General features: G+C 48.9%; 1 protein-coding gene across 2 annotated transcripts in view; it reads right to left on the minus strand.

Annotated features, from left to right (window-relative positions):
- Positions 1-304: 304 nt before the first annotated feature.
- Positions 305-27,563, minus strand: part of PIK3CD (phosphatidylinositol-4,5-bisphosphate 3-kinase catalytic subunit delta) — a 766,219-nt gene continuing 738,960 nt past the window's right edge. Inside the window, exon 24 of one of the 2 annotated variants that reach the window (XM_086921389.1) lies at positions 305-691. In XM_086921389.1, the coding sequence (XP_086777515.1) occupies positions 554-691 (138 nt within the window). In that variant the 3' untranslated portion in view covers positions 305-553. The remainder of the gene's footprint in view (positions 692-27,563) is intronic. The other variant, XM_086921391.1, reaches the window with a different exon arrangement.

A 27,563-nucleotide genomic window follows, 5' to 3' on the forward strand; every position in this document is an offset into this window, starting at 1 on the left:
TAATCCACTTTCTGTATAAAAAAAACTATTTACAAAGCACTGCCGGTGGGTTATGATGGGATTTCGGAGGACACATAATTCGAACAGCAATTCCTAGACTCGTATTCACCATTAAAAAGTAAGTCTTTCAAGTCTTTTTTCTAGGATTAAAACACTTTGAAACGGTGACTGCCCTATTCCACATATTGTCTATTTGTGATTTAAAAAAAATGTTGTTTACTGCAGAAACGCTCACGTTTCACAATGACGTTAAGCAGGAATTTGATTCTGCAAAGCCTCCTTCACAGGCTGTTCACATTGGCTAATGCTCAAAATATGTCTTTAATAAATTAAAGGCCAAGCATTCATCTTGTAAACAAAACTCCACGTTGCCTTCTTCACATGTGATAGATTTGACCTAAGTAACAAGCGATCGTGGTGCAAGGTGCGTCCAGAAGAGTCGCTCCCCATTATTGGAAGGCCGGTGCTGGAGCGGGCGCCCCCACTGGGCATGGAAATGTCCAGCAGGAGACTGGGCCGGGCATTCACCATCAGCGTGGCGGCTAGTAACACCCTACTGACGGTTATCTTTGGAAACGTTGTGGGCCAGCCAGTTCACCTTGGTTTTCCAACTCTCTCGCAACGCCTCATTGAACTTCAACCGAAAGTGCTTCAGAGCTTCCTCTTCTGTTTTCCCAAGGGCCAAAGAATCCTACGGATAAAATAAATCATACTTTGAGCAGGGAGATACTATGAAACTAAAGCCAGGCAAAGACAATTGAGAAATTATATTTAGCTCACCATATCTAAAATGATCTTTTACTGTAGGTGCCTAGCCAAACATATGACAGTACTGAAAGAAGGTTTTTTTCAGTTTCTGTGCACCTTCATCAACAAACATTAATATGACCCTTCTAATTACTATTCATTTGTGTTGACCTCAAAACAAGAATGGCACCAGAGGAGATTTAAAACTGCAACCTCTTGGTTACAAAAAATACACACTATACACACCTACATTTGTCCTTTTTCTCCAATCGTGAGTGGAAGTATATCAGGCTCCTGCCCAACGAACAAGTTACTTACCTTCGGTAACGATGTATCTGTAAGAGACATATGTTAGTTATAGATTCCTTATCTTAGAATTTCACCCCAGGTTTCAGCCTGGATCCAGAGATATTTTCTCTAGCAGTTCCTCTGCACGTCAGTAGGTGATGTCGGTCGACTCTGCATCAGGCGTCGGCATTGTGGTCGCTGGGATGACATCGCAGTTCCTACTTAGATGCAGGCCCAGCGAGCTTACGTCAGTTCTGACACAACTTCCCATGCCAGCCAAGACACAGACTACTGTGCGCCACAACTTGGGCCCTCGAAGGGAGTACCTATCCCTAGATATCGGTTCGCAGAGTGGGGACGATTGGTGGGGCGGTAAGGAATCTATAACTAACATGAATCTTACAGAGACATCGTTACAGAAGGTAAGTAACTTGTTCATCTGAAAGAAACTGTTAGTTATAGATTCTTTACCTTAGAATAGATACCCCCAGCAATACCATCCTTGGAGGAGGGACTGCGGACCAAGTTCACACCAGAAAATCTGGAGGACCGAACGGGCAAAGTAGCAGTCTCTCTGGACTTGGCTGTCAAGGTAGTAATTTCTGGTAAATGTGTGCATAGATGCCCATGTCGCCGCCTGCCAGATATTAAAGAGTGGGATTGCAGTGCCAATGCAGTGGTTGCTGCTGTAGTCCTAGATGAGTGAGCACGCAGCCCCACAGGAGGCTCTTTCTTAGCTAGAGCATAGCGGATTTTTATGCAAGTGACAACCCATCGCGAGATGGTATGTTTTTGAACAGCCCTAACTTTCTTAGCAACCACATATCCAACAAAGAGCTGATCATCCACCCGGAAATCTTTGGTGTGGTCAAGGTAGAATGACAGCGCACATTTAGGGTCCAGACAGTGGGGTCTCTCCTCCTCCTTGGAAGGGTGCGCAGGTGGGAAGAAAGCAGGCAATGTGATGAATTGACCTATATAAAAAGGTAGAAACAAAGGGCTTGTCCTACGCACCACTTTGTCTGGATGCACAGAGAAAAAGAGGGGCTTTGAAGACAGAGCTTGAAGCTAACTCACTCTGCAAGCAGAAGTGATGGCAACAAGGAAGGCAGTCTTTAGAGTAAGGAGTATGAGAGGGCAGTTATGAAGAGGCTCGAAGGGAACACACATAAGGAATGTAAGAACAAGATTCAAATCCCACTGGGGCATTGTGAAAGGAGAGGGAGAAAATATATGAGTAATGCCCTTAAATAATCTATTTATACAATGGGAGATTTGAATAATGATGGCTGATCTGGCACCCGAAGAAAAGCAGAGTTAGCAGCAGGATAGCCTTTAAGAGTGCCCGGAGCAGAAGCCTGCTGGGCAAAGTAAAGTATGTACAAGAGAACTTCTGAAAGAGGGGCAGAAAAGGGACCACAGCCTTTTCTGTGCACCATGCCACAAACTTGTTCGATCTACAGGCGTATACCGATTTAGTGGCGGGACGCCTGGCTGAAAAGATGACATTACAGACTTTGGGCGGAAGGTCAAAAGCGGTCAACTGTTGCCGCTCAATCTCCACGCAAGGAGGTGGAGTGTGGACAGTTTCGGGTGAAGCACCCTCCCCTGTTGCTGCAACAGAAGATCCTGCTGAAGGGGCAGTCTGATCGGAGGATCGATGGCCATGCTCAGGAGCTCGGGGTCCAAAACTATTTGTGCCCAGTCCAGAGCTACAAGAATAATTTGGGCCCGGTCGTGCATGATCTTCTTGAGCACTCGGGGCAGAAATGGTACAGGCAGAAAGGCATACAGGAGGCCGCAGTTCCTTTCATGACAAAAAGCGGAGCCGATAGAGTGCCGCCTTGGAAACTCCAACGCACAAAAACTGCTGACATTACACGTTCTCTCCGGTGGCGAACAGATCTAACCAAGGCTCTCCCCACCGCTGAAAGAGACATGCACATCCTCTGAGTGAAGACGCCACGCATGATCGACCAAGCACCGATAAATGAGTTTGTCCATCCTGGCATTCAGAGAACCCGCCAGGTGTTGAACCACCAGGGTCATGTCCTGATGTTCCAGCCATGTCAAGAGGTAAAGAGCCTCCTGACAAAGGGTCCACGATCCCACCCTGCCATGTTTATTGCAGTACCACATAGCGGTGGTGTTGTCTGTGAACACCTGCACCACTTTCCCTTTGAAGGAGGGAAGGAATGCCTTCAGTGCCAGTTGGATCACCCGGTCCTCCAACAGGTTGATATGGAGCTCGGAATCCCCTGGAGACCAGAAGCCTCTGTCTGATCTCTGCCTCTCCCAGATGAAGTGACGCATCTTTCACCACCGTTAGATCTAGTTGGTGAAGGGAGACGGACCTGGCTCTGACTCAATCTTGGTTTATTAGCCACCACTGAAGTTGTTGTGTAGTTCCCTCTGAGATCTGAAGGTAGTCAGAAAGATTACCCTGATGAGACGCCCACTGGAACTTCAGGTCACACTACAGAGTCCACATATACCATCTGGCATGATCCACCAACAGGATGCAGGAGGCCATGAGACCCAGCAGCCTCAAGAGTAATTCTCACTGACATCCGGCATAGAGGCTGAAACATCGGTATCATAGCCCGAATATTCCGGACTCGATGCTCGGGAGGATAGGCATGAAAATGCACTGCGTCTAGAACAGCTCCGATGAAAGGGAGCATCTGAGAGGGAGCCAGGTGTGACTTTGGCACGTTTATAGTGAACCCCAGGGAATGCAGGTGGTCCACCGTAGTCTGGAGGTGGGAGACGACAGCCTGGGCGAGCCGCCTTCAACAGCCAGTCGTCGAGATAGGGGAAGACTGGATCCCCTAATCTGCGCAAATGAGCTGCGACCACCACCATCACCTTAATGAACACCTAAGGGGCACTAGTAAGGTCAAAGTGGAGCACAGAGAACTGTAAGTGCTTGTGGCCCACCGTGAACCGTAGATAGCGTCTGTGGGCTGGCACGATGCGTAAATGGAAATAGGTGCCATGCAAGTCCAATACCACCATCCAGTCTCCAGGGTCGAGGGCAGAAAGGACTTGAGCCGACGTGAGCATTTTGAACTTCTCCTTCCGGAGGAAGCAGTTGAGAACCCGGAGGTCTAGAATAGGACGCCAGCCTTTGTCCATATTTTGGTGCCAGAAAGTAGTGGGAATAGCAACCACAACCTACTTCTTGTGCAGGGACCCTCTCCATAACCTTCAAAACGACGGGGGACCCCACATCAATATAAGGCAGGTTGACGGGGAAAACCAGAATCAAACAAGGAAGGGAACCTGCCCTGTAATTTCAGAAAAGTGGCCTACAAAAGGTCCAAAACTCTTATTACACTCTGAACCCTGGTGGATGTCTCAAAAATGGAAAGACAACTATCTATTAACAAACATTTTTATTAGAAATTAATTTTTTCTTTCTTTTTCATTTATTTTTAGTGGTGAGAACAAAATATATTCAGGAGAAACAGTTATAAATATAAATTGATAAACACATTTTTACAAAAGGATTAAATCCTATTAATCGCCCATACTCCCACAACGCATACCACCAACACAGAAAACAATCATTCATACATCATACAACACTCCACACAATTGCCACAGATGCATATGCTGGGTAGGGACAGATGACATATAGTCCCAGATGGTTTAATAGGTTCCTGGGATAGAACAAACACCGACGCGCGTTTCGGTGTATAGCCCCGCATCTGCTACACCTTCATCAGGGCAGAGGAGAGGTGGGGGGAAGGAGGGTCACACGGAGAGACGATATTCTTAAAAATAGTATAGAAGGTCAGACGAGCCGTAGTTCCCTGCTCGCTAGGTATCTATCAAGTGGCAGCTCTCAAACCAGAATGCCATTGGAGTAAGCTAGTAAACTTTAGAGGGTAGATCGCCCATGGAGTGAGATAATTAAGGCACACGAGGTGCGGGTCCACCGCCGACATCATCCTGTGACAGGACCCGCAAGGCTTGAACCCAGTCTGACGTTGAGACATCCCTCGCACACCAGGAGTCATTAGACTCGAAAATAATTTAACAAAATGTCGAAAAAAGCTAACCAAAAAGTGTCTAAGAGATAGCTCTCTCCAGCTCTGCGCTAGGCTGGCGGAGAAAAAGAAAGAACTAACGTCAGCACGCAGGGACGATGTCTAAGTAGGCACCGCAATGTCATACCGGCGACCATGATGCCGACAAAGGACGCAGAGTCAACAGAAGCCATCTACTGACATGCAGGGGTACTGCTAGAGAAGAAATCTCCGGATCCAGTATGACGCCCCAGGAAATTCTAAGGTAAGGACTCTATAACTAACTGTCTCTTTCAGATGTGAGATTTTAAAGAACTCCACATCGTATGACTACAGTAAATACCATAGTGAGAAAAACTAGTCAACTTCCATGTAAATACGGTTCCTGTGGATTTGGTATAGGAAGCATGAAGAACAAGGGGGCTCTTTTCCTATTTGGTGGCGCTCGGAAGCAGGAAGCCTGTTATATCTGGCCAATGAGGTTGTATGGAATCTGGTATGTGAAATCATCATGGTGTCCCGATTCCATGCAACAACAGTTGGCCCAGGCCCCATAGGACAGAGAATAAACCTATCTTTAGATGTCATCCTAAGCGTGGAGTGAGCCACTGATAGGATATCATGATCTTATATCTCAGGTTACTGAAGATAAATCTGTGGTATGGGAGAGTCTATTCCCCAAAGTGTTTTCACCTACTTTGGGATTATTATAGGATTTGTACATAAGATCATTTTAAAACAAGATGCTGTGCCCAAAGTACATAACATTTGAAGCATTCCCTTATCTATGAGAGAAGCTTTCAGAGAAGAACTGGGTAGATTGTGCAATTAGGACATCATTGAAGTGTAAATGGTTGTCACCAGTTGTTGTGGTACACAAACCCAATGACAAAATAAGATTATGTGTCAATTTGAGGGACTTGAATTAATGTATGTGGGTGGATCGGCAACCTTTGCCAAATATTGGGGAAATGTTTTTGATGTTGAGAGGGGTTACTGTGTTTTCAACATTAGACTTATCTAATGCATATACCCAAATTGTTCTGCATGAAGAGAGAAAGCCGCAGACTTAATTAATAACACCTGAAGGGGCATATAGATACAAAAGGATGACTTTTGGATTATTATCAGCTTTAGCTGTATTCCAGAGAGTCATGCATAAGTTGGTCAGGGATGTAAAGAACGTCCTATATTTTCAAGATGACATATTCATTTTTGGAAATACTAAGGAAGCTCATGCAGAGACTCTAAGGTTCTAAGTATATCAGTAAATCATAGCATGACCTTAACCAAGGAAAAATGTACATCTGAGGTTGAGTCTGTGGATTATTTGGGCCATAACATTGGCAGATATGGTGTATTACCGAAACATAGCTTGGTTCAGGCAATAGAGGACACTCCGAAACTACAGTCTTTGAGACTGAAGGATTTCCTAAATGCTTAGACACAGGCAACGGTGTGCAGTTGAGGTCTTCTGAAATGAAAGATTTTCTCAAAACATGGAATTATTTACATATGCACTTCTGTGTATTATCCACAAAGTAATGGCATCATAGAAAGGTGGATAAGGGTGTTGAAGGAAGGCTTACTGCTGGCAGTCGCCAATGGAAAAAACTATCATCAAGCTCTCAAATAAATTTCTATGGAATTACAGTCACCCCTAAATCATTAGGAGATATGTCTCCATGCGAAAAAATGAGGTAGGAAGGCAGTGTGCAATTTAAATCAGATGTGGATGATGGATATCAGGAAAAATGTAGATGGAGGTCTGGTGAGAGGGACTGATCATAGGGGGATGTCAAATGATAAAAGTGAGCCCAAGTGTGTACAAAAGAGTCATACACAACAGCTCAAAGTTGGTGACTTGGCGAGTGTGAAAAAAGGAAAATTGGTATGGTCAGGAGAATCCAAGTTTTGGATTCCCATGAAAATAATCAGAGTGGGTCAGAGTGTCACCAAGTGGTGGAATTGACTGATGGAAATGTTTAGAGTATGGGTAAGTTTGTAATATTACCCACGTTTGTGGCCTGAAGTTGGTAACAGTACTGATAGTACTACGGAAACTAGTTGTGAATGAGATGTTTGTGAAGATGAAGATGAAGATATTTCTCCAAGGGGGCAGCGCTTTGGAAAAAGGTTAAAGCTAAAACCGGCATGGTGCAAGGATTACTATATGCCATGCTTGCTGCTAATAGTTGTAGGTACTGAAAGTCTATTATATTTTAACCTGCTCAACTATAACACCATATGTATATTTCATGTACATCTACAACTTTTACAGTGGTGCTTGATATTTATGTTGTATTTAGTTATTGTTTAGTGTTGTTAATAGAAGGGGATGAGTTATATCCTGGCCAAAGAGGCTGTATTGAATCTGGTATGTGGAACCAATGTGGTGTCAAGGTTCTATGCAATGTCAGTTGGCCCAGGCTTCCATACAATAGAGATAACAAAATATAAATTGTGAATAAACCTACCTTTAGAGATCACCCTACGCGTGGAGTGAGCCATTGACAGGGACTCCATAAAGACCCTTTCACATTAATTAACCTAAATCTCATTAGACTTGAACAGATCCTCTGGTACTGCAAGATCCCAAATTAATCAAAAAAGTTGAATTGCTCTCCCACGACCATTTAACATTTCCCTCAGAAATGGTGGTTCAGGGCTTTGGATCAGGTAGGACACCATTACACCGTAACAAAGAGGACATGACTACGAAGGGTGCGCAGTCCTAATTTCCTTATTTATTTTTTTTTTTTTAAACTGTTTATTCGTGACTGTATCAGATATTACATGGTACAATTATTCCCTTTACATTACATCAGTCTTTTCCTTTTTCTGTAACGTAACTGTGGCGTATTATTTATAATGCACTTATTTTTCGTTGTATCTTATATTCTTTCAAGTAATTTTCTGTTACATCAATTATCATTAGTATACAAATTGCAGTATCGCCTGTATGTGAACTATCCCTTAACTCCCTCCCTCTCCCACCCCGTCTCCCAGCTGCATCCTCCGCACACACTGTAAGTTTGGATGTATTGGCTTGTAGCTTCTCCAAAGAATATTACTGTCCTCAGGCCTAGTTGACCCTTACAGTGGTCTAAATACCCATGTTTGTAGGCAATCCTTACATCTGGCATACAATCTACAGGTACCTCACTGCGTCATTACTAGGTCTACATCGTCTAGGTCTAATAGCATTCGCTCCCATTCCTGCGCAACTGGATATTTGCGTAGGCCCTTCTCCTCTTCCCTGCGCAGCGCGGCAGCTTCCGCCTTTCCTCATTTCAGCAGATCTGATCGCCATGTTTCTGCGTTCAGGGATCTGGGCGATTTCCATCTCATGGTGATCACTCTGATGGCTAACAAGAGGGCTAAATCCTGAAACTTCAGTTGCGCCTTACAATTCTTAGGCCTCTTCCTGTGTCCTATCAGGCAGGGTAGTGCCCCCGCAGGGATCTGCAGGGCTGGTATAGTGTACAATATATGTCTAATCGTCCCCCAGTAGTTGCGGATTCTCGGGCATGTCCACAGCATATGGAGAATGTGTGCTTCGTCTTCCTGACATCTAGGGCAAGTGTGGGGGGGTGGCAGGGAACATCCTATGGAGCCTTTGGGGGGTGAGGTACGCCCTATGTAGAACCATGGCTTGTATGAATTTGAATTTAACATTTCTGGACACCCTCCTGTGATGACCCAGGATGATCTTCCAGTCCCCGTCTGAGATGGTCTCCCCTGTGTCCGTAGCCCAAGTTTCCCTAAGTGCGGTGAGGGGCAAAGCCGCATGTTCCCTGATACCCACGTAGAGCCACTTCACTAGATGTCCGCCCATCCCCATGTAATGAAGGAGATGAACTAATTCATGCTGTTCAGGCTTGGTGCGTTGTGGGGCCCAGGTGCGTCTGACATATTGGGTCACAGAGGCATGCAGGAGATATAAGCGTTGTGGGGCGCCTGTGTATTGTGCGAAAGAGGCATGATCAAGTAGAATGTCGTCCCCAAACAGGTCTCCCACTCTATCTACCCCGGCCGTCAACCAAGATTGTAATCTGCGTCGCGTCAGGGTCCCATGTGGCGTCGGGAGTCCCAGGAGGGGGATGTTGTCTGCGTAAGGAGTGGTTCCCGCCATATATGACAACGCCTTTTGCCAGCATTTCAAGGCTACATGCAATAGGGGGTGGCAGTCTCTGGGGATCTTAGCCGTAGGCAATAAAAGGGAGTGAAGAACTCCACGTTCCAATTGGTCTGCCGTGAGAGCAATCTCGTGTAGGTTCCTGCCCGCCACCCACCGTGACAGCCATTGAAGTTGGCTTGCGTAGTAGTAGCTTTGTAGGTCTGGTACCCCCAGGCCTCCCTGTCTGGTGCTTAGTTGTAATTTCTTAAGGCTTATCCGCCGCCTTCCCGACCCCCATATAAGGTTTATTATTAGTGTGTTTAGTGTGGCAAAAATGCGTCGCGGGATTAATACTGGTAAGTTTACGAAATAATACAGAATCCTAGGGAGTAGAAACATTTTTGATACCGCCACTCGGCCCATTACAGAGAGGGGCAGGGATGTCCAAAAGTTCACGCTGCCTCTAAGGCCATTGACTGCTTTCCCATCTATCTGGTCTTCCGGGCTTCGAAATACGTTAATACCGAGGTATTTAAACGTGGTTGGTGCTACCTGGATCTCGTGAGTTCCAAACTGTATTTGGGTGGGCCGCTGCCCATTCCGGAAATAGAAACCCAATGATTTTCTCGGGTTTATGGCCAGGCCAGATATTTTCTCGAATCGGTCAAAGATGGCCGCTAGTTGTGAGTGGTCATCCTGCAAAATACGGAGGAACACCAGGATATCGTCGGCGTATATAGAGAGCAGGTTATGGCTGTCCCCAATTACTATTCCCGACTCTGCCGCCCTGTATCGGAGTGCGATCGCCAAGGGTTCTAGTGTAAGCACAAACAACAGTGGCGACAGCGGGCATCCCTGTCGGGTGCCCCTGTGAACAGCATAGCTATCCGAGGCATATCTGCCCGTGCGTGCCCTAGCCGTCGGGTTCGTATATAGCAGGCGAATCCATTTGATCAGGGCATCCGGGAAACCGAAACGACGCAGAGCTTCAAACATAAAATCCCAGGCCAGGGAGTCAAACGCCTGCCTGAGATCTAGGGCTATGCAGCCAGCGTGTGGCAGGTCTTGTGGGGTGGCCGACATGAGAGCGTGGAGTCTCCGCATATTCTGGGAAGTGCTTCTTTCCGGGAGGAAGCCACATTGATCAGTATGAATCAGGCCAGGGAGATGGGCCTGTATACGCAAAGCGATGATTTTACTAAGGATTTTATACTCCGGGAGAGCATGGAGAGGGGTCTATAGTTGCCCACATCCAGGGTGTCTCTGCCGGGTTTCGGAATGGATATTACCAATGCCTGCATAGTCGTGACTGGCAGATGGCCGGTTTCATAAGCGGTTTTATAAATTTTTTCCAACACGAGTGTCAGTGTCTCGGAGTAGACGTTATAAAACTCCCCAGGCAGTCCGTCCATGCCCGGAGTCTTTCCCCGATTAAGTAAGCGGATAGCTATTTTTATTTCCTGTTGTGATATGGGTCCGGCTAGGGCCGTCTGGGTCTCTGGGGCCAGGGTCGGGATCGCAGATCTGCCAAGAAGTCAGTCACTTCGTCTCTATCCGTTTCAGGGGGGGAGCATATAGTCCCTCTAGATGGGACTTGAACACGTTGTTGATTTCTAGTTGTGTGTGGACCTGTCTGCCCGTTGCATCCCGGACGCATGTAATTACTGGGGGGTCAGTGGCATCTCGGATCAGCCTGGCAAGCAATGCGCCGGATCTATCCACTTCCGCCTGCTGTCGCCTCAGGTATTCCCCATAATCAATGACCCTCAAGGTCTCTAGTAATTCTGCATGTTCTATGTTACTGAGCTGCAGGTCGCCTTTGCGCTCTGGGTCCCGTCCCACCTCAATCTCAAGCTCCTTCAGGCGATTCTCTACTTCACAGAGTTTCCCGTGAAATTCTTGTCTGGCTCCTACCAGTCTACCAATCGCAGCCCCCCGTATCACGGCCTTCATAGCATCCCACACCACTAAGTTCGAGGACGTAGAGTCCCAATTTTCCCTGAAGTAATTGGATAATGTGTCGTCAAGGTGTGAGCGGAATGGGCCGTCGTCAAGCAGGGAGGGATTGAGCCGCCAGGTTGGGACTGGTGAGGGTACCCTACCCCAATGCAGGTCTAGTGTTTGCGGTCTATGGTCTGAAAAGGTTTTTGCAAGGTAGTCTGAGGATATGCACTTGGTCAGTATAGGGGTGATGCATATGAATCTATCTAGTCTGGTATGCAGGTTATGCAATGGGGAGTAGTATGAGTATTCTTTGTGTTCTGGGTGCAGTGCGCGCCTTACGTCTGCCATTCCCCATCCCTGTAGCCATGTCCTAAAGGAGTCAGACAGTTTATGTACCCCTGTCGCTTGTAGGGGAGGGTGCGATCTGTCCAGTTCTACGTCTAATACCATGTTCCAGTCACCCCCCAAAATCCAGGGAATGTCTACCCAGTATGCCAGTTTTCACCACCGGAGTCAGCATATCACCATGTAATTCCAGTCCTGCACCCTGCCCATGAGCCCTCCTCACCCACCAAATTTCAGCAGTACCTTCAGGTTACACTAAAGAAAGGATACCAGTTTGACTTGGGGTTCCACGTCCCATCCATAGCAGGAGTCATTCTTGGGCATTGTCCAGGAGATCATCCGCCGCTCTGGGTGTCAACAGTCGGGAATAGAACCATACTGTTTTCTGAGTCCGAATGAATCGTGCTGTCCTCAGTGTCCGTGGGTATTGTTTCATGTTCCTCCCTGAAGGAGCCCAGTACTGCAATAGCATCTTCCTGTCCTTATTTCTGTTGCTGGGCCGTAGGTTTTCGCCTCCTCGGTTCTGCGCTCCGTGCGCCCGGATTGCCCTCCGCGTGATTCAGTCCCTACTTGGAGCCGCTGGCCGTTGAGTCTTGGGTCGGATCCTGGTTCTCCTCAATGTCCATCACTTCCAGCCCCTCTTCCACGTCCGTGGGACTTTCAAAGAAATGCGTTTTGTTGTCGTGGATCACCTTGAGACGTGCAGGAAACAACAAGGCATAGCGAAGTTTGGCTCTCTGGAGTCTCTTTTTCACCTCGTAGTAGGAGGACCTCTGTTTCTGCACCATGTTGGTATAATCCGGGTACAGGGAGATACGTTTATTTTCGTATTCTATGACAGACTTCATCCGGGCCTGTCTAAGCAACGTGTCCCTGTCTCTGTAGTTGAGGATCTTTACGATCAGTGGCCGTGGTAGCTGTCCTGGTCTCGGTCGGCCAGTGGGTATCCTGTGTGCTCTCTCCACACAGAAGAACGGCGATAGTCCCTCAGCCGCTACATTCTCGCGGAACCATTGCTCCATAAATTCCGTCACGTGGGGCCCCTCACATCGTTCCGGAAGCCCAATGACGCGTAAGTTATTGCGCCGATTGCGGCCTTCTGCGTCCTCCACGCGTTCCGCAAGAGTTTTCATCTGGTGTTGGAGTTGGTTGATCGACGCAGTGTGTTCCGCCACCGTCGGGGTGAGTTCGGTTAACGTCAGCCCCTGGTCTTTGACTTTGTCCGCCAGTTTGTTGTGGTCGGCTTTAAGCAATGAAAGGTTAGTGGTAAGAGTGCCCATTTGCATTTCCATCGCGGCTCTAGAGTCTCTGATTTCTTATAGGATTAGGTCCAGTTTGTCCCCCTGTTGGTCTTCTGAGAGGGTAGAGGTCAGTGTGAGAGGTGTGGAACCTCCTAGGCCCGCGTCCTGAGTAGGCCCCGCAGACGCCCCATCCTTGCCATCCATGGTCTTCGCCCCTTTCCGCACCATGGCTGCGAGTCACTTACGCCTTCTTTCAGTTCTAAGGGGCGTCGGAGATCAGCACGTAGGATGGGTGCCAGTGTCCGCCGTGTCCTGGGGGCTAGGCAGGGCGAGTGTGTGTTCTCCCTTTTGTTAGCAATGGCGTCCAGCTGCGCGCCTCTCGTCGGGTCACAGGCCGTTCCCGCGTCGTCGCTGGGTTGTGGCCTCCCGTCCAGGTCCTCGCCCCTCTGGCGCAATGTTGATCCAGACCAGTGATCTCACCCACGGTCACTACCTCCTCCTCACCTCGGGTAGTCCCGGTAGCTCCTCCTGCGGCTCCAGCTCAGGTCCGGTCACCAACACTCGCCCTGTCCCGTTTTCGCGCTCCTCCGGCACCAGCCCTGGAAGCAATGGGGGAGGGGGGGAGGAGGTAGGTAGCGGGGACTGGCAAGAGGCTCAGTGCAGCACTATCTCTGGTGTCTCGTGTGGCCCCCGCTCAGCGCTAGTCCTACCAGGCTCCGGTTCCAGGCGGCAGCGTAGCGCGGTCCCGGGATGTCAGCAGCCAGCAGGTATGGCTCGTGTTCATGCGGCAGTCTCCCTCTCCGGGCAGTCGTCCCCAGCCTTCTCGGCTCTCACATCGGTGGCAGTGGGGGGAAAAGGGGTGATCCCAACTTGGAGCTCTCGGGCTCCTCCTCACGCCAGGCGCCACACCAGCCAAATGCCGCAGGGCAGCTCCCGCCGCCACGGCAGACAGCGCACCGCGTCCCGGGCTCAGCCCGCACTCGAGGTCCCGGCTTCCCGAGGGGAGCAAGGCCGCAGATACGTGCTTGCGGCCCGCCAGACCTCCGCAGCACCCAGAGCCCCCAAACCGCCGTCGAGTCTAGCGGGGCACTTTGGGGACAGATTCCCGCTGTCGGATGTGCAGGACGACCCTCCGGCACGGTGTTCAGGATGTACTTTCCCCCGGCGGCACCGGAGCTCTAGCAGACTCCGTCCGCCATGCTGGCTTGCTAGCCACGCCCCCCCCCCCCTCCTAAATTCCTTATTGAGGTGAAATTAATCCTGGCTTCAACAACAAGAGATTGTTTGCCCCACGGGGCCTCAGCTGGACTCTAGAGAAGAATGGACAGAACTTCAGTAGAAGAAAATTCTCCATACATCACGCAATGGTAATAATGCTATGTGTAGTCTGCGAGAGAACCTGCAGTAGTCTGTGTTTCTCACTGCATTTTTTAATGGCCTGTTTAACAAATGGGTGCAATTTTGATTTTTATATAGTCAATTGCATTAAAAAATAACAAAAGAGAAATTCCCTCTCAAGGAAGGAAAACAGTAATAATGATCAAACAGAAAAAGGAAATTATCTTCCATTACAATATATTTGGTAGATGCTTTATCTTCCTACGCATGCCTCCCCTTATGAACAGTAGGCTCCAGGAATGCAGAAACCTTTTACAACCGGTCTCCAACATCATCAAATATCATGCTACACACAACTTAAAGAGCAGCACCACCATCCCAGGAAGTGAAAATACCCTCCTATGAATGGCTCCTCCTGGCAAACTGGTGTCGCTTCTGGTACAAAGTTTGCTCATATTAGAGGGAGAGTCAGTAGTGGAATAACATTGCCCGCCTTCAATTTAGACCCCTTGCAGTCAAGTGTCCCTTTCTTGCACTGGGTCCCACCCTTTTGACTCAAAGTTCTATGGTAGGTGGATTCTTTGCGTGGGAAAAACAAGGAGGCTTCCTGTTTACTGTGGGAGCAGACAGCTAAAGTTCAACTGCTCCTTCATTAGGCCCCTCATAAACAACCGGGCTCTTGGTACCATTAGAAACTAGTGCGTTGCCCCTTACCTCCTCCAAAGATAGACGCCTTTCAGTAAGTGTGATCTCCTTTGAGACTAGAAAGGAATCAAATGTCAATGTCAGGCCCCATATGGCGCAAGCTGCAGGGCAGGTGTGAACCTAGGGACCAGGGGACCAAGAGTGGAGACCCGACCTCTTGGAAGCTTTCCACGCTGCAGGACTGATCAGGCGCTTAAATCTGCGTCACTGCTGGTCTCTGAGAAACCGCCTCTCTCTTCAGTGCAGGCTGAGGGTCAAAGTCCCACTGCAGAATAAGCGCTCAACAATGTCCAAGGTGGGCAGGGAACCACTGTTAATGACCCTTTTTTTAGTATTAAAACTTTTTATTGAAGAAATGCAGCACATACGAGCAGTTCGTTGGTTACAGCCATCACATCATTGTACACATAGCAAAGACAAGAATCAACATGTTCCAGTAAGTCCAACTATGCTGATGCCATTAGGGCTGTGGCAAAACAGGCGTTACCCCTATCATAACTTGGAATAAGAATAACTAAACACCCCCCTACCCTGCTCAACCCTCCCCCCACCCATGTTCCAAGTCCACCACCTACCAAATCTATGCCCCTACGACGTTCGGGCCGTTCTCGTGTGTTCAGGATCAGAGAGGCGCAACAGCCTAAGATAGCGGGGGCATGTGACCTCCGGGAATTCTGAGGCCAATAGGGACAGAAAAGGCTGCCACAGCTCTGCATATCTGGATCCCCCCTGCCAGCGTCAATGAGAGCTTTTCCATCCCAAGCACATGCCATAAACGATGTAGCCAACCATTGAATGTGGGAATATGTGTGGACCTCCAGTGTATGAGAATGCTCTGCGTTGCGGAACCCAGAGCAATAGCAATCAAGCGGCCTCTGCGGGAGCGTAGGGGATACATCAGGGGATTCGATAGGCCCAGTAGGACATACGTGGGCAGGCACGGTATCTGTCTCTAGATGCACATCCAACTCATCCATTATTTGCTTCCAATATGCCTGCAGGTGAACACAGTCCCAAAGCAAGTGGACCAGGCTACCCACCTGGCCACAACCCAGCCAGCAAGTCGCGCCCCTGGTGTGATCCATTGCGTGAAGGCGATCAGGGTATAGTACCAATAGGTCGCAATCTTGGTGAGAGTGTCAGTGAGCCCCATGTGGTACGCTGAATGCCGCGCTCTATAGTAGACTCCCTCCCATTCTTTGTGGCTAAGTGTCCTGCCTAGCTCCCTCTCCCAGCGAGCCCTACCTGCACTGTACATGTGGGCGTGCCTAGCCAGCAGCATTTTATATAAGTCCGATATAATTTTTTTATCTGTGGTACGCGTGATCAGTCAGTGCTCATTAGGTAAAAGACGCCTAGCAGCCACCGGGTGCACCTGGTCACTCAATGTCGCACCTGAAGATATCGCAATCTCTCCGACTCCGGCATCCCATATGTTTGCCGAAACTGAGTAAAGGGGATAATTCCCTCCGGTGTATACATATGGAAGAGGCAGCGGCAACCGGCCGGCCGCCAACCCGCGTATGATCCGGAGTCTGTACCCGGCGTGAAATCAGGATTATCCACCAGGGGTTTGAGCAGGGATGGGAAGGTGGTGAGTTCGTGCTTAATGTTGGTTTGGTCCCAGACCTACAGAGGGTCCTTGGTCACGTAGGAGGCGTAGAGATTAGAGGGCCGATGTTTCTTTCGTAAAAACAGGATTTCCTGTAAGGGTCTGCCCGCCACCGTTGAAATAGCCAATGCTTCTCGGACTCCCATTTACTCCATTCCACCAGAAGCCGCAATTGGGTCGCTTGGAAGTAAAGCGTAAGGTCTGGTATTCCTAGTCCCTCTCCTTCCGGCGGGAGCATCGCTAGCCGTAGTTTTAGCCGGGCTTGAATGGGGAGGAAGTTCTGCAAATATTCTCTAGTGGACCTCTCCAGCGACAGGTCAAGAGCCTTCGATTTGCCCATGTTTACCTTAAAGCCAAAGCATTGAGCAAAAAGTTCGAGATCCGCAAGGCACATAGGTAAGTAGTCTTGCGGGTTGGCCAGCGAAATCAAGACGTCATCAGCGTAAAGACTGATTGTATGTACATAGCCCCCGAATTTGATCCCCTGGACCTGTCGGTTACACCGCAGCCTCCGCGCCAACGGCTCCATGTAGAGGGCAAAGAGGAGGGGCGACAAAGGGCACCCCTGCCTTGTGCCTCTTTCAATGGGAAATAGGGGAGATGTGTGCCGGTTAACGTGGACCGTGGCCGTTGGGAACTTGTAGCACTTCATAACATAAGTGCGGAACTTTGCACCTAGACCCACCCTTTCAAGGACCATCTCTAGATATGGCCAATGGACCCTATCGAACGCTTTTTCTGCATCGATGGCCAGCATCAGGTAGTCCCAATGGGTACGGGTCACTTTCTCGATAAGGTGAAAGGCCCTCTTAGTATTGTCTGAGGTTTGGCGCTCCGGTATTAAATCCCGCTTGGTCTGGGTCCACCAGTCCACTCATGTGTGGCGCAAGCCGCGCTGCCAGTATCCCCGTATATAATTTAAGATCTACGTTGAGGAGCCAAATGGGGCGGTCTGCTCCACACTGCCACTTATGCTTCCCTGGTTTAGGGATGACAGCTATGGAAGCTCGTGGGAGATCACCCAGAATCGCCCCAGGCTCAGAGAAAGTGTTAAAAAGTTGCCAGAGTAGGGGGGCGACCTGCGCACAAAAGGTCTTATAAAAAAACTGCAGAGAACCCGTCTGGGCCCGGGGACTTTGCCACTAAGTCGCGAGATGGCGGAAATGACCTCCTCTATGCGGATATCTCGCTTGAGATGGTCAGCCTGCTCCTTTGTAAGGGTATGATATGGACAGAGTGGTCCCGTAGTAGGGTAGGTAGCTGGAAAGTCCTGATAAGCGCTGGGATGCCCCAGGGTAACTACGCCCCAGGGTAACTAAGCGCTATATAAAATTTTAAATAATAATTTTAAATAATAATAAAGTGTCCAGGAAAGCCTCTCTGGCCACATCTTCCAAGAGGGAGATGGTGTAAAGATCGGCATAAAAGGCACTAAAAGCACTCGCACTGCCAGGGTCATCGGAAACACTCCTACCGTCCGGCAGGGGAATCTCCTGAACGGTCTGTTTCTGTCGTGTTTTGCTCAATTTATGAGCTAGCAGTTTTCCACACATATTGCCACCCGTGTAATAGGCGTGCCGAAGTCTCAATGCGGCAAACTCCGCCCTGTCCTGATCGATAGCTACCAATTGTTGCCTCACTGCCTTCAGCTGCTTCCATATTCGCGGAGCCCCTGTGCGCTGATGCATTTGCTCCAGCTCTCTCATTCGCTGAATGAGTTCCTCCCATTTGTGACGGCGCTCAGCATTGTCTGCCGAAGAAATTGCAATAAATTTCCCCTCGGAGGACCGTCTTCAAAGTCGCCCATTGTGTAGCCAAGGAGGTGTCTGTGTTGTCATTATGAGAGAGGAAATCCGTGATGACGCGCTGTATCTTTAGCACTACTTCTTTGCGGTGTAACCTAGTCTCTCTAAGGGGCCAGGTCTGCTGCGTGCACTGGAGTGGTGGGAAGGCTAGCACTACAGTCACCGGGGCATGATCAGAGAGAGAGAGGACACTCCGATTTCCACCTCGGTCGCAAGCGCATGCATCGCACTTGTCGCCAGCAAATAGTCTAAGCGGGCATATGTTTTGTGAGCATTCGAGTAGTACGAGTATGCACGACCCTAGGGGTGAAAGCTGCAGCATAGATCTTTGAAACCCAGGTCTCAGAGATAGGATAGCCCCTCTGCAAAGAGGGCGCCAGTTTGCGACGAGCGCGGGCATGACCTGTCCAGGGAATTATCAAAAACCAGATTTAGATCCCCACCCAGTAGGATATGTTGATCTGGAGAGTGGCAGTAGCATCAGCAAGGGCGGAGTAGAAAAACTTCTCCTGACCCTCGTTAGGGGCATAAATGGAGCCCACTGTGAACGTGTGGTCCCCCCAGCGCAAACCTATATGTCAATAGCCTGCCCTTAATCTCAGTCTCCTTCTGTATAACCCTCCCCCTGAACCTCCGAGCCACCAAAATGGCCACCCCTGCTGATTTAGTAGTACCTGAGGAGATAAAATTGACATGGTAACCTCCGAGATCTGAGACGGTGGCAATCCCTTTGCAGAAGGAGTGCCTCTTGCAGAAGGTGTGTCTCCTGCAGAAGACAAATGTCAGCCTGTGAGTTCTCAAGGCAGGAGAATACCGCTTTGCACTTCACTGGGTTATTCAAGCCCCTCACGTTTAAAGTGAGGACTTTAAGATCAGTGGTCAGCATCTAAACTGTGTTACAAAAGAGTGCAGAAGTATTGCCCTAGCGCTGCTGAGGCGGGAATCAGGAGCATAAGTTTCCTCAAGGGGACAAGATACCTCATGGCCATCTCAGCCCCAGGTGTTAGGTGGACAGGGAACACTATACCCTCCCTCGAACTCCCTCCCCCCCCGAAAAAAGTACCCCCCCCCCCTCCCAACATAAAACCAGACAATCAAAAACACATTGTCCATCAACCGTAGATGATTAGAGATAGAATACCATGGGATAGCTCAAACACTGCACCACAGCTCCCCCTCCAGCCAACGGCCCAGCAAGAAACTAAACAAGCAGAGTGCTGTGACCCTTCCCCAAGTTCAGCTGGGATGAGGCAAGGTCAAATCAGAGGAGACAGCCTCCACTGCGGCACGTTGACCCTCCAGAATCTCTGCTGTGGGGGGTCTCTTGACACGACGCCGTCTGCTTTGCATACGCCACCGAGGTTTGAAGTCATCCGTTTCCTCAACTGCATCTGTTGTGTCGCTCTCCCGAGGAGGGGGGTCTATACCCAACAATCGGCAAGCTTCCGACAGGGAGCGAAGCTGGTATAGCTTATTGTCCAGCTTGAAACCCAAATGAAATGGATGGCCCCAGCTGTAGGGAATGTTACGCTGATGAAGGTGGGGCGTGACAGGTTTAAAGGTTCTGCGCTTCTGCAAGGTGAGGGCAGACAAATCCTGAAACAGTGCTGGCGAGTGGCCTTGAAACGACAGCGGATGCAGTGGACGGGCTTTTTGGTGGATCTCTTCTTTAGTGCAGAAGTCCTGCACGCACACCAGAATGTCTGGCAATGGAGCCGAAGCAGGGCGCAAGGGTCCCACCCTATGTACTCTGTCAAGTCGGGAGATCTGATTCCAGCGGGCGCCCCAGAATGTGATTGAAGAGTTCCCTCGTAAATTTGAAAAGATCCTTGGTACCTTCAGTCAGTGTCACTCCTCGAATTCGTACGTTATGCCGACGCAAGCGGTTTTCTAGATCCTCCAGGTGCGATTGGAGATCAACCTGTTGGTCATGGATCCTCAAGATTTCCTGTTGGAGGGCCTCAAGTTCAGTGTCTTTCCCATCGCTTTTTTCTTCCAGCGCCGCCACCCGTTCCCCTGTGCCATCCACATCTCTGCGGATCTCTTTGACTTCGTCCGCAAACTCCTTTTTCAACGTGTGGATGTCGTACCGTAGCGCCATGAATAGTGATTCCAGCAATGCCTTGATGATGGGCTCCGAACCATCACTCCTGTCCGGAGCACTTTGAGCAGTATTAGAAGCCATCTCAGAAGGTTGCATGGTAGTCTGGGCCTTAGCAAACAGGTCTTTTAGTGTCTTATCTTTCCGCACTCTAGAGGAGAACATAGCGTGTAACGTGCGCTACAAGAGTCCCCTCTCCAGCACCCCACCTGTCCGTCACCTCTCCGAAGGTGCAGGAGGCCAGTCACGCTGCTCACCCTTTCCACCGGTCAGCCCTTTCTTTATCCTGATTGCATCTCAGCGACCCTGGATCTCAGCCTCTGATCCCCTACAACCTCTGCCCCTTCCTCGTAGTAGCTGTGTCCACTGTAGGGTGACCCCACCTCCCAGTCTGGGCTCCACTAGAGTCTCAGATATCTCCAGGCCAGGCCACTAGAGCCTCAACCGTGCTGCCCCACTCATCGGCGACTCCAAAGGGCCTTCACCCTCGAGCTGTCTTGTAAGTCCCGGCTATCTTCCAGCCGACCAAGCCCCAGTCCCAGCCGAGAGACCCCCGCTGGACCACTCAACCTCGCTGCCTGGGGGGCCCATTGCTAGAGTAGGTCGTCACCAGGGTCCGCGGTTCACATCCCCAGCCGGCCTCTCACCTCCGGGGCCCCACCGCTCCAGTCGGCATACTCCTCTAGCGCACCTCGCCGACGAGCTCCTTCCTGCCACAATTCTCCCAGGGGTGCAGGCGTCTATGGCGGGAGACCAGTTTCAGCATCCGGCACCAAGATGCAGCCTCTCTGCCTCAGTGGGCCACTCCCCCGGCGGGCCTTGTCAGATGCTGCTTGCGGCGGAGCCCGGCTTTGCTCCCCAGATCTACCGCCCCTCCATACCAATGCCCGCGCTTCACAGGGCCTGCCGACCTCCCCGCCGCCGGGCCACTCCACACCCAGGGCCTGGGCCTCTCCTACAAGGCTCTGCGGGGTAAGACACGGTCCTGCCCAGCTCCCGGGGAAGGTCCGGGGGTCCTCTTACCGGGCAGATCGCAGCGCACTCTTCTCCTCCGCGCAGACTGGTACCTCGATCCAGTGCCGCCGGAGGCAAGCACCCCGCAGCAGGCCCAGGATGTGGCTCACGCGGGTAAGGTCGTCTCCCCCTCCGGCTGCTAGGCCTCCCCGCTGCCGTGCTCTAGGCTTGCCGTCGTCCCGGCCCTCGGAGTCCGCCGCATTCACCAGGTGCTACCTGGCGCACCTCAGCTCCGTCGTTACTCGAGTGCCACCCAATGGGGACCGGGCTCCGCTGGCAGGCCTCAAACGCTGCCGCTCGCTCCGCTGCTCAAAATGGCGGTACGGCCTACCACCTCGGCTCTCCCAGTTCTCTCTCCAGCGTCACTCGGGGCTGGGCTGCTGCAATCACCCCCCGGGTGCGGCGGGAATCCCACGTCCACCAGGGGCCTCTCTCCGCCGCAGATCTACCTCGCATGGGGCGAGCTCCCCTCTTCTCGGGCCTCACCCTGTGGTTCGGGGGTATGGGCGCACCAACTGCCGCGCCGTCAGCACTGTTGATATTTTCGGCCCCGGAGGAGCGCTCTGGTCACCAAACGGTTCCTGGCTAGCTCTGCTCCCAGGTCTGCTCTAGTGCTGGGGTCCAGAAGCCAATGACGGCGGAATGCCGGTGCTAATGATGGGCCGTCGGCAGGAGCGGTGGAACAAAACGTCCGCTCATGCCGACATCTTGGCCACGCCCCCAATGACCCTTTTTAAGTTTTTAATTTCAAAATACTGGGATTGTTTTCAGTATTTCTTTTTTGTAAATCTAATTTAGGTTTTAAGTAGAATGTGATAGAGATTGTCATTTGACTGTTCAATGTACCCCACCTCTCCTAAGTCTGTTTTCCCTGGTGTGGTTTCATTTCCCCAATAGTATTACATTTACAGTGGGAATAGGAAATTTGACTCCACTGAGTCCAACACATTCCCCAATGTGGATAAGGTTTGTGTGGGAATAGTAAATCTAACCCACCAAACTAACACTTTTTCTAATGTGGTTAACCCCTTCGCTGCTTCTGACGGCCAACGGCCGTCATGCGCACTACCTCGGTAGTGCAGCGCACGTCAGTTGGCCGCCACGGCCCACCCACTCGGCTAAACCGCAGCACTGCGGCGGAATTGCTGCAGCGGTTAAGTTTGGGATTTAAATTGTTTATGTAAGTTAAATACACAGTGTTTAGTTTGAATATGTAGGTTACTTTTGAGGTAATACAGTTTAATTTCACGTTCTTATTAAAAAATTTCCATATTTATTATTTTTAAACTTTTTTAAAATAAAAAAAGTTAATTCGAACATTTTACTGATGTTCAAACATGTTTTATTTTGAAGAACTCTTTTCATGAAATTGTAAATGTACATTTTTGCGAGGTTTTACATAGACATTTAACATTTTGTAACAAATCTCTCATATTTTTCCATGTTTAAATTTTTTATATTATTATATATAAAAATTACTGTAAATGAATGATTTTTATTTTGTTACAGTATTTGTATTATTTACATTTTAAAAATATTTTTTACACATAACAATTTATTTTTTACTTTTTAAAATGAATACAGCCCCCTCCTCAAACCATAATTGGCCCTTGAGACCCCAGCCCAGGGCCAGTTCCAATTAAAAGGTGACAGGCGTGTGGCCTCCTCCCCAACAATGATAAGGCCCTGGGTACCCTACTCCCAGGGTCAAATACAATTAAACAAAAGAGGGGGCTTGTAGTCCCCCTACCCGACCCTTGATGTGTCCTGGGGACAGGGACATCTTAAGGATTTTGGGGGCCTGGGCTGAACATATTTTGGGGACCCCTGTTCGGAAAAGCTTTTAAATGTATGATCCAATTTCAGCTCTTTCATGTCCTCTTTGGCCAAGTCACTGACAGTGCACATGCACATACAAATTCTGATTGTGTGTACATCTAATATTCAGGGATAATAACTTGTTTTCATTATTGTAACAGCAGCAGCAGCTCACTAATATTACTGCAAATAATCTCTGTGACAGCCTCCCATTTCCCATATGTCAGGTCCTGTTTTGAACTGAAAGACACTTTTTTATGGATGTTGAATGAAGCATAAAGACAACATTTCTCTGCAAAATGTCTATAACAGACTCTCACTGATCACAACAGTAAAAAACAATTAAAAGAAAAAGGGATTTAAAACAATCTGTTTAAGTATCATTCAAGGTCATCAGAGCAAGACTCTCTACAGATTAGAGCTGGCTCAATCAGGGGCCCCCTGAAAGGCTGGGGTCCTGGGCCAGAGCCCAATTTTCCCATGGCTTAAAACGTCTCTGCTGAAGACCACATACCCTAGGGCCAAATACAATTTAAAAAAAGGGGAGATGGGCAGCATGGACCCACTCCCCCAAACCATTCTTGGGCCGAAGACCCCATCCCTGGTTCCAAAATCTAAGGGCAGGGGACATGAAGACCCCTTTCCTAGCCTTATTGGGCCCAGGGCAAATTACTTAATGGAAAGGAGGGGGCGGGCGGCACCCCCTCTCTAAGCCGCCTAATCAGGCCTCTGCAACCACATCCCCCCAGGCCAAAATGTATATCAAAAGGGATGGTGCACGAAGCCACTCTCCCCAAGCTTTTTTGGGCCGTGGGTCCACACTCCCAGGGCCAAATTTGATACAAAAAGGGAGGAGCGTGCAGCCCCACTCTTTGAGCCTTATTGGGCCCCCGGCACCACATACCTGGGGGCTAAGTAATTTAAAAAAGGGAGGTGGGCACGCGGCCCCCTCCCTGAGCCTAATTAGGCCACGGGGACTCCATCCCAGGGGTCTAAAGTTAAATAGGGGAGGGGACCGCGTGGCCCCCCTTCCCAAGCCTTTAAAGGCCCAGGGGTCCCAATACCCTGGGGTCATGCCTTGTTTAAAAGGGGATGGGGCCGTGTGGCCCCCTCTCCCCAAAGCCCTCTTAAGCCCCGGGGACCTCATCCCCTGGGGCCAAATATGATATGCAAGGGGTGGGTGGCCATATGACTCCCCTCCCAAGCCTTAGTAAGCCCCAGGGACACTATTCAAGAGGGCGGTCTATTTTTTTTGTTAAAGGGAAGGGGGCTATGTGCCCCCCCAGAGCCTTATAATGCCCTGCGGACCCCAACCTTCAGGGCAATATTTATTTTAAGGACAAGGAGGGCAGCACAATACCGCTCCCCAAGCTTATTATGGCACCAGGGGCCACATCCCCCGGGGTCTGTCTTTATAATAGATGGGTGTCCCGGTGCGCACTCAGGGCACCCACCATGCACACCTACGGGGCTGCGGGGGAGTCCCAGGGAGCCGCGGCCCCAGCTGGTTCCCTGTATGGTGCGGGAGCCAGCATTGCTCCAGCCCAGTGCCGAAAAGAGCTCATAGAGGAAGGCTGTGCGCCCCCTACTCTTAATAACTAGTTTTGACTCTGGGGAATGAAGTCCTCAGGGCCGAAAACCCATAGGAATGGTGGAGCGGACTGGGCGCCACCTCCCCCTTTTAAATATATTGGGCCAAGGGGAATGGGTCCCCAGGGCTGAAAACGGCTCAGGAAAGCGCACCAAGGGAAAGGGTCCCCAGGGCCAAAAACAGCTTAGGGAGGGGGCCACATGCCCCTCCCTCCCTCCGCTTAACAAATTTTGGGCCCTGGGGGAATGAGGACCCCAGGGCGGCAACAGCCTCGGGGAGGAGGGCCGCCTTACTGATGTCCCGTCCCCATATATATTAATAATAAAGGTGGCAGAGACTCCAGTAAAATCACGAAAAAAGTTGTCGAATTTCATTTTAATTTATTTTTTATATCTCTACCCTGCCCTCTTATATCAATTTTTTTTAAGTTCAGGACAGGGGTCCCCTACGAAATCCAACACATTCCCTACTGTTGCACTGTTGCACTGACTGAGGTAGGAATAGTACATTTTACCCCTTCGCAATTCAACACTTTGCCTAATGATTGGAGTGGGAATAGTAAATTTTACCCCTCCGCCATTTAACACTTTACCTACTGTTGCACTCAGTGGAGTGGGAATAGTAAATTTTTCCCCTCCGCCATCCAACACTTTCCCTACTGTTGCCAGACTTTAGTGGGAATAGTACAATTTACCCCTCCGCCATCCAACATTTTCCCTACTGTTGCACTGACTGGAGTGGACATAGTAAATATTAACCCTGTGTAATGTAAAAGTGTTCCTACTGTTGCACGTGACATGGAACTAGTACATTGTATTCCTCTTTAGTTGAATAGTTTGTGTACTTTTGTATACATTGTAGTGGGACTAGCATATGTATTAAACGTAACATTTTTACAGTTTATTCTATACTGGTACAATTCATATCATACTTTTGTTTATTTAAAATTATATATTTTTAGTTATTGTTTTTAAAGTGTAAACTAATTTCAGTAATTTGCAATTCTTAATGGTGTTTGCTTACTAATTTGTAAATAAAATGGTTCGTTTTTAAAATGTGTATGTTATTGGGTATTTGTGTGTGTGTATATATATATATATTTATTGTTTATATTTTTAAATTATTTAAAAACGTAGTAAATTATAATAGAAATTAAAATTATTTGTTTCATCATTTTTTAACTAGATATATGTAAATTTATGTATGTTTTAATATATTTGTGTTTTTAATTTTTTTAAATAAGTTTAATGTTATATTTTTTTAAATACATATTACATATTTTATATTTTTATTATATTAATGTTATTATTAACACCTTCCGAGCGTCGAACGTTCAGCGCCCAGTGCTGAACGTTCGAATAACGAAGGCTGACCCGTCGGCCAACGGTCGTGCGCAGCACTGGCAAGGTAGTGCTTGTGACGACCGTTGGCCGACGGCAGCACTTTAAGGGTTAAATATATTTACTATTTAAATGTAAATATATATTTAAAAAACAATATCTTATACAACTATGGGCCCATTAAGATGGCGGCATCGAATCGGAAAGGGGACCAGCCAACAAGGAGTCTGTGGTCCTGCTTCCCTTATTTGGATGCAACCGCCTACACAGCAGTCATAAAGTGCATATTTCCTACTGCGGCTTGTGCTGCGGGCTGCAGCACAAGCTGAAATAGGAAATATGCACTTTCTAAACATCCATGCAGTATGTGGCAGGCACCATGTGGTGACTGCCACGATGCATGGATGTTTGGGGGGCACCACAGGTGTCCCCTAGGGCTCATAGTGGAGGCTGCGGGGGTCGGGCCCTGCTAGGGTCCCCTAAAGTCCGTTTCCGACAGCCCTTCTATGGCGATTGGACCAGCATAGACAGGCTGTCGGGAACATGCATCGTAATGCCCACTACGGTGCCTGAGCAGGCAATGCCTCCATTCTGGAGATTACAATCCACCCCCACCCCAACGGGCTCGTTGAGCTTGCTGGAGGCGGAGTGGATTCCCCCTGCAGGCATAGGTCAGACCGCCCGTATCATGATGCGGCGGTCGGACCGATACCTCAAATGTCAGACGGAATGCCATCAGACATCACAATGGGGCCCAAAATTAGTGACAATATTTTTTTTTATATTTTTGTACTTACTAAAGTACAGGGTGACAATATTTTTCACATCGATATGTATGTCACCATATCTTTGTATCTTGATATTTCCAGAAGCGATATTTTGTGAGTGAACTTTACTGGACACTGTAATTGTCCCTCTCGAGTCCTTGATGAGAACTCGTACAGCAAGGAAATCAATTTGAGTACTGCTAATCTCACTGGTAAGTTTGAGATTGTGTTTGTGTATGTCTTCTACAAACTGCCTGGCTCTATCTCCTTTTCATAATGTGAACACATCACCTATGTATCGAACCCATAGTATCGGAACTCAATACACCCTTTCACAGGAAAATAAGAATGAACTCAGGGTTGGTTCTTAAAATTACCTTGTCCTTTGCAATCCTAAAGAAAGGTTCTTTGATGGTGAATGCCTGACTTTCACCACTCTCGTTGCAGATGTCAAAGCCAGAAGTGCCGTTTTCCATTAAACAAATTTTAGATGTGCCTTATGTAGAAGTTCAAAAGGAGACAGCATCACTTGGCTGAGGACAGTATTAAGTACCCATGGAACTGGTGGTTGCTGAAGTAGTGGAAATGCTCTAAAGAGTCCTGTCATAAATAATTTTATGATTCTTTGGGAGAACAAATAAGAGTCGGAATGCTCAGTTCTCCTAAATCTCCAGATTTCAGCATGATGGAACCTGACTGAAGAGTATTTAAGCCCACTGTTTGCTGGATTTTATTCTCAGTGGATGATGACCA

The sequence above is a fragment of the Lissotriton vulgaris genome, chromosome 5 (assembly GCF_964263255.1).
Source record: "Lissotriton vulgaris chromosome 5, aLisVul1.2, whole genome shotgun sequence".
Lineage (NCBI taxonomy): Eukaryota > Metazoa > Chordata > Amphibia > Caudata > Salamandridae > Lissotriton > Lissotriton vulgaris.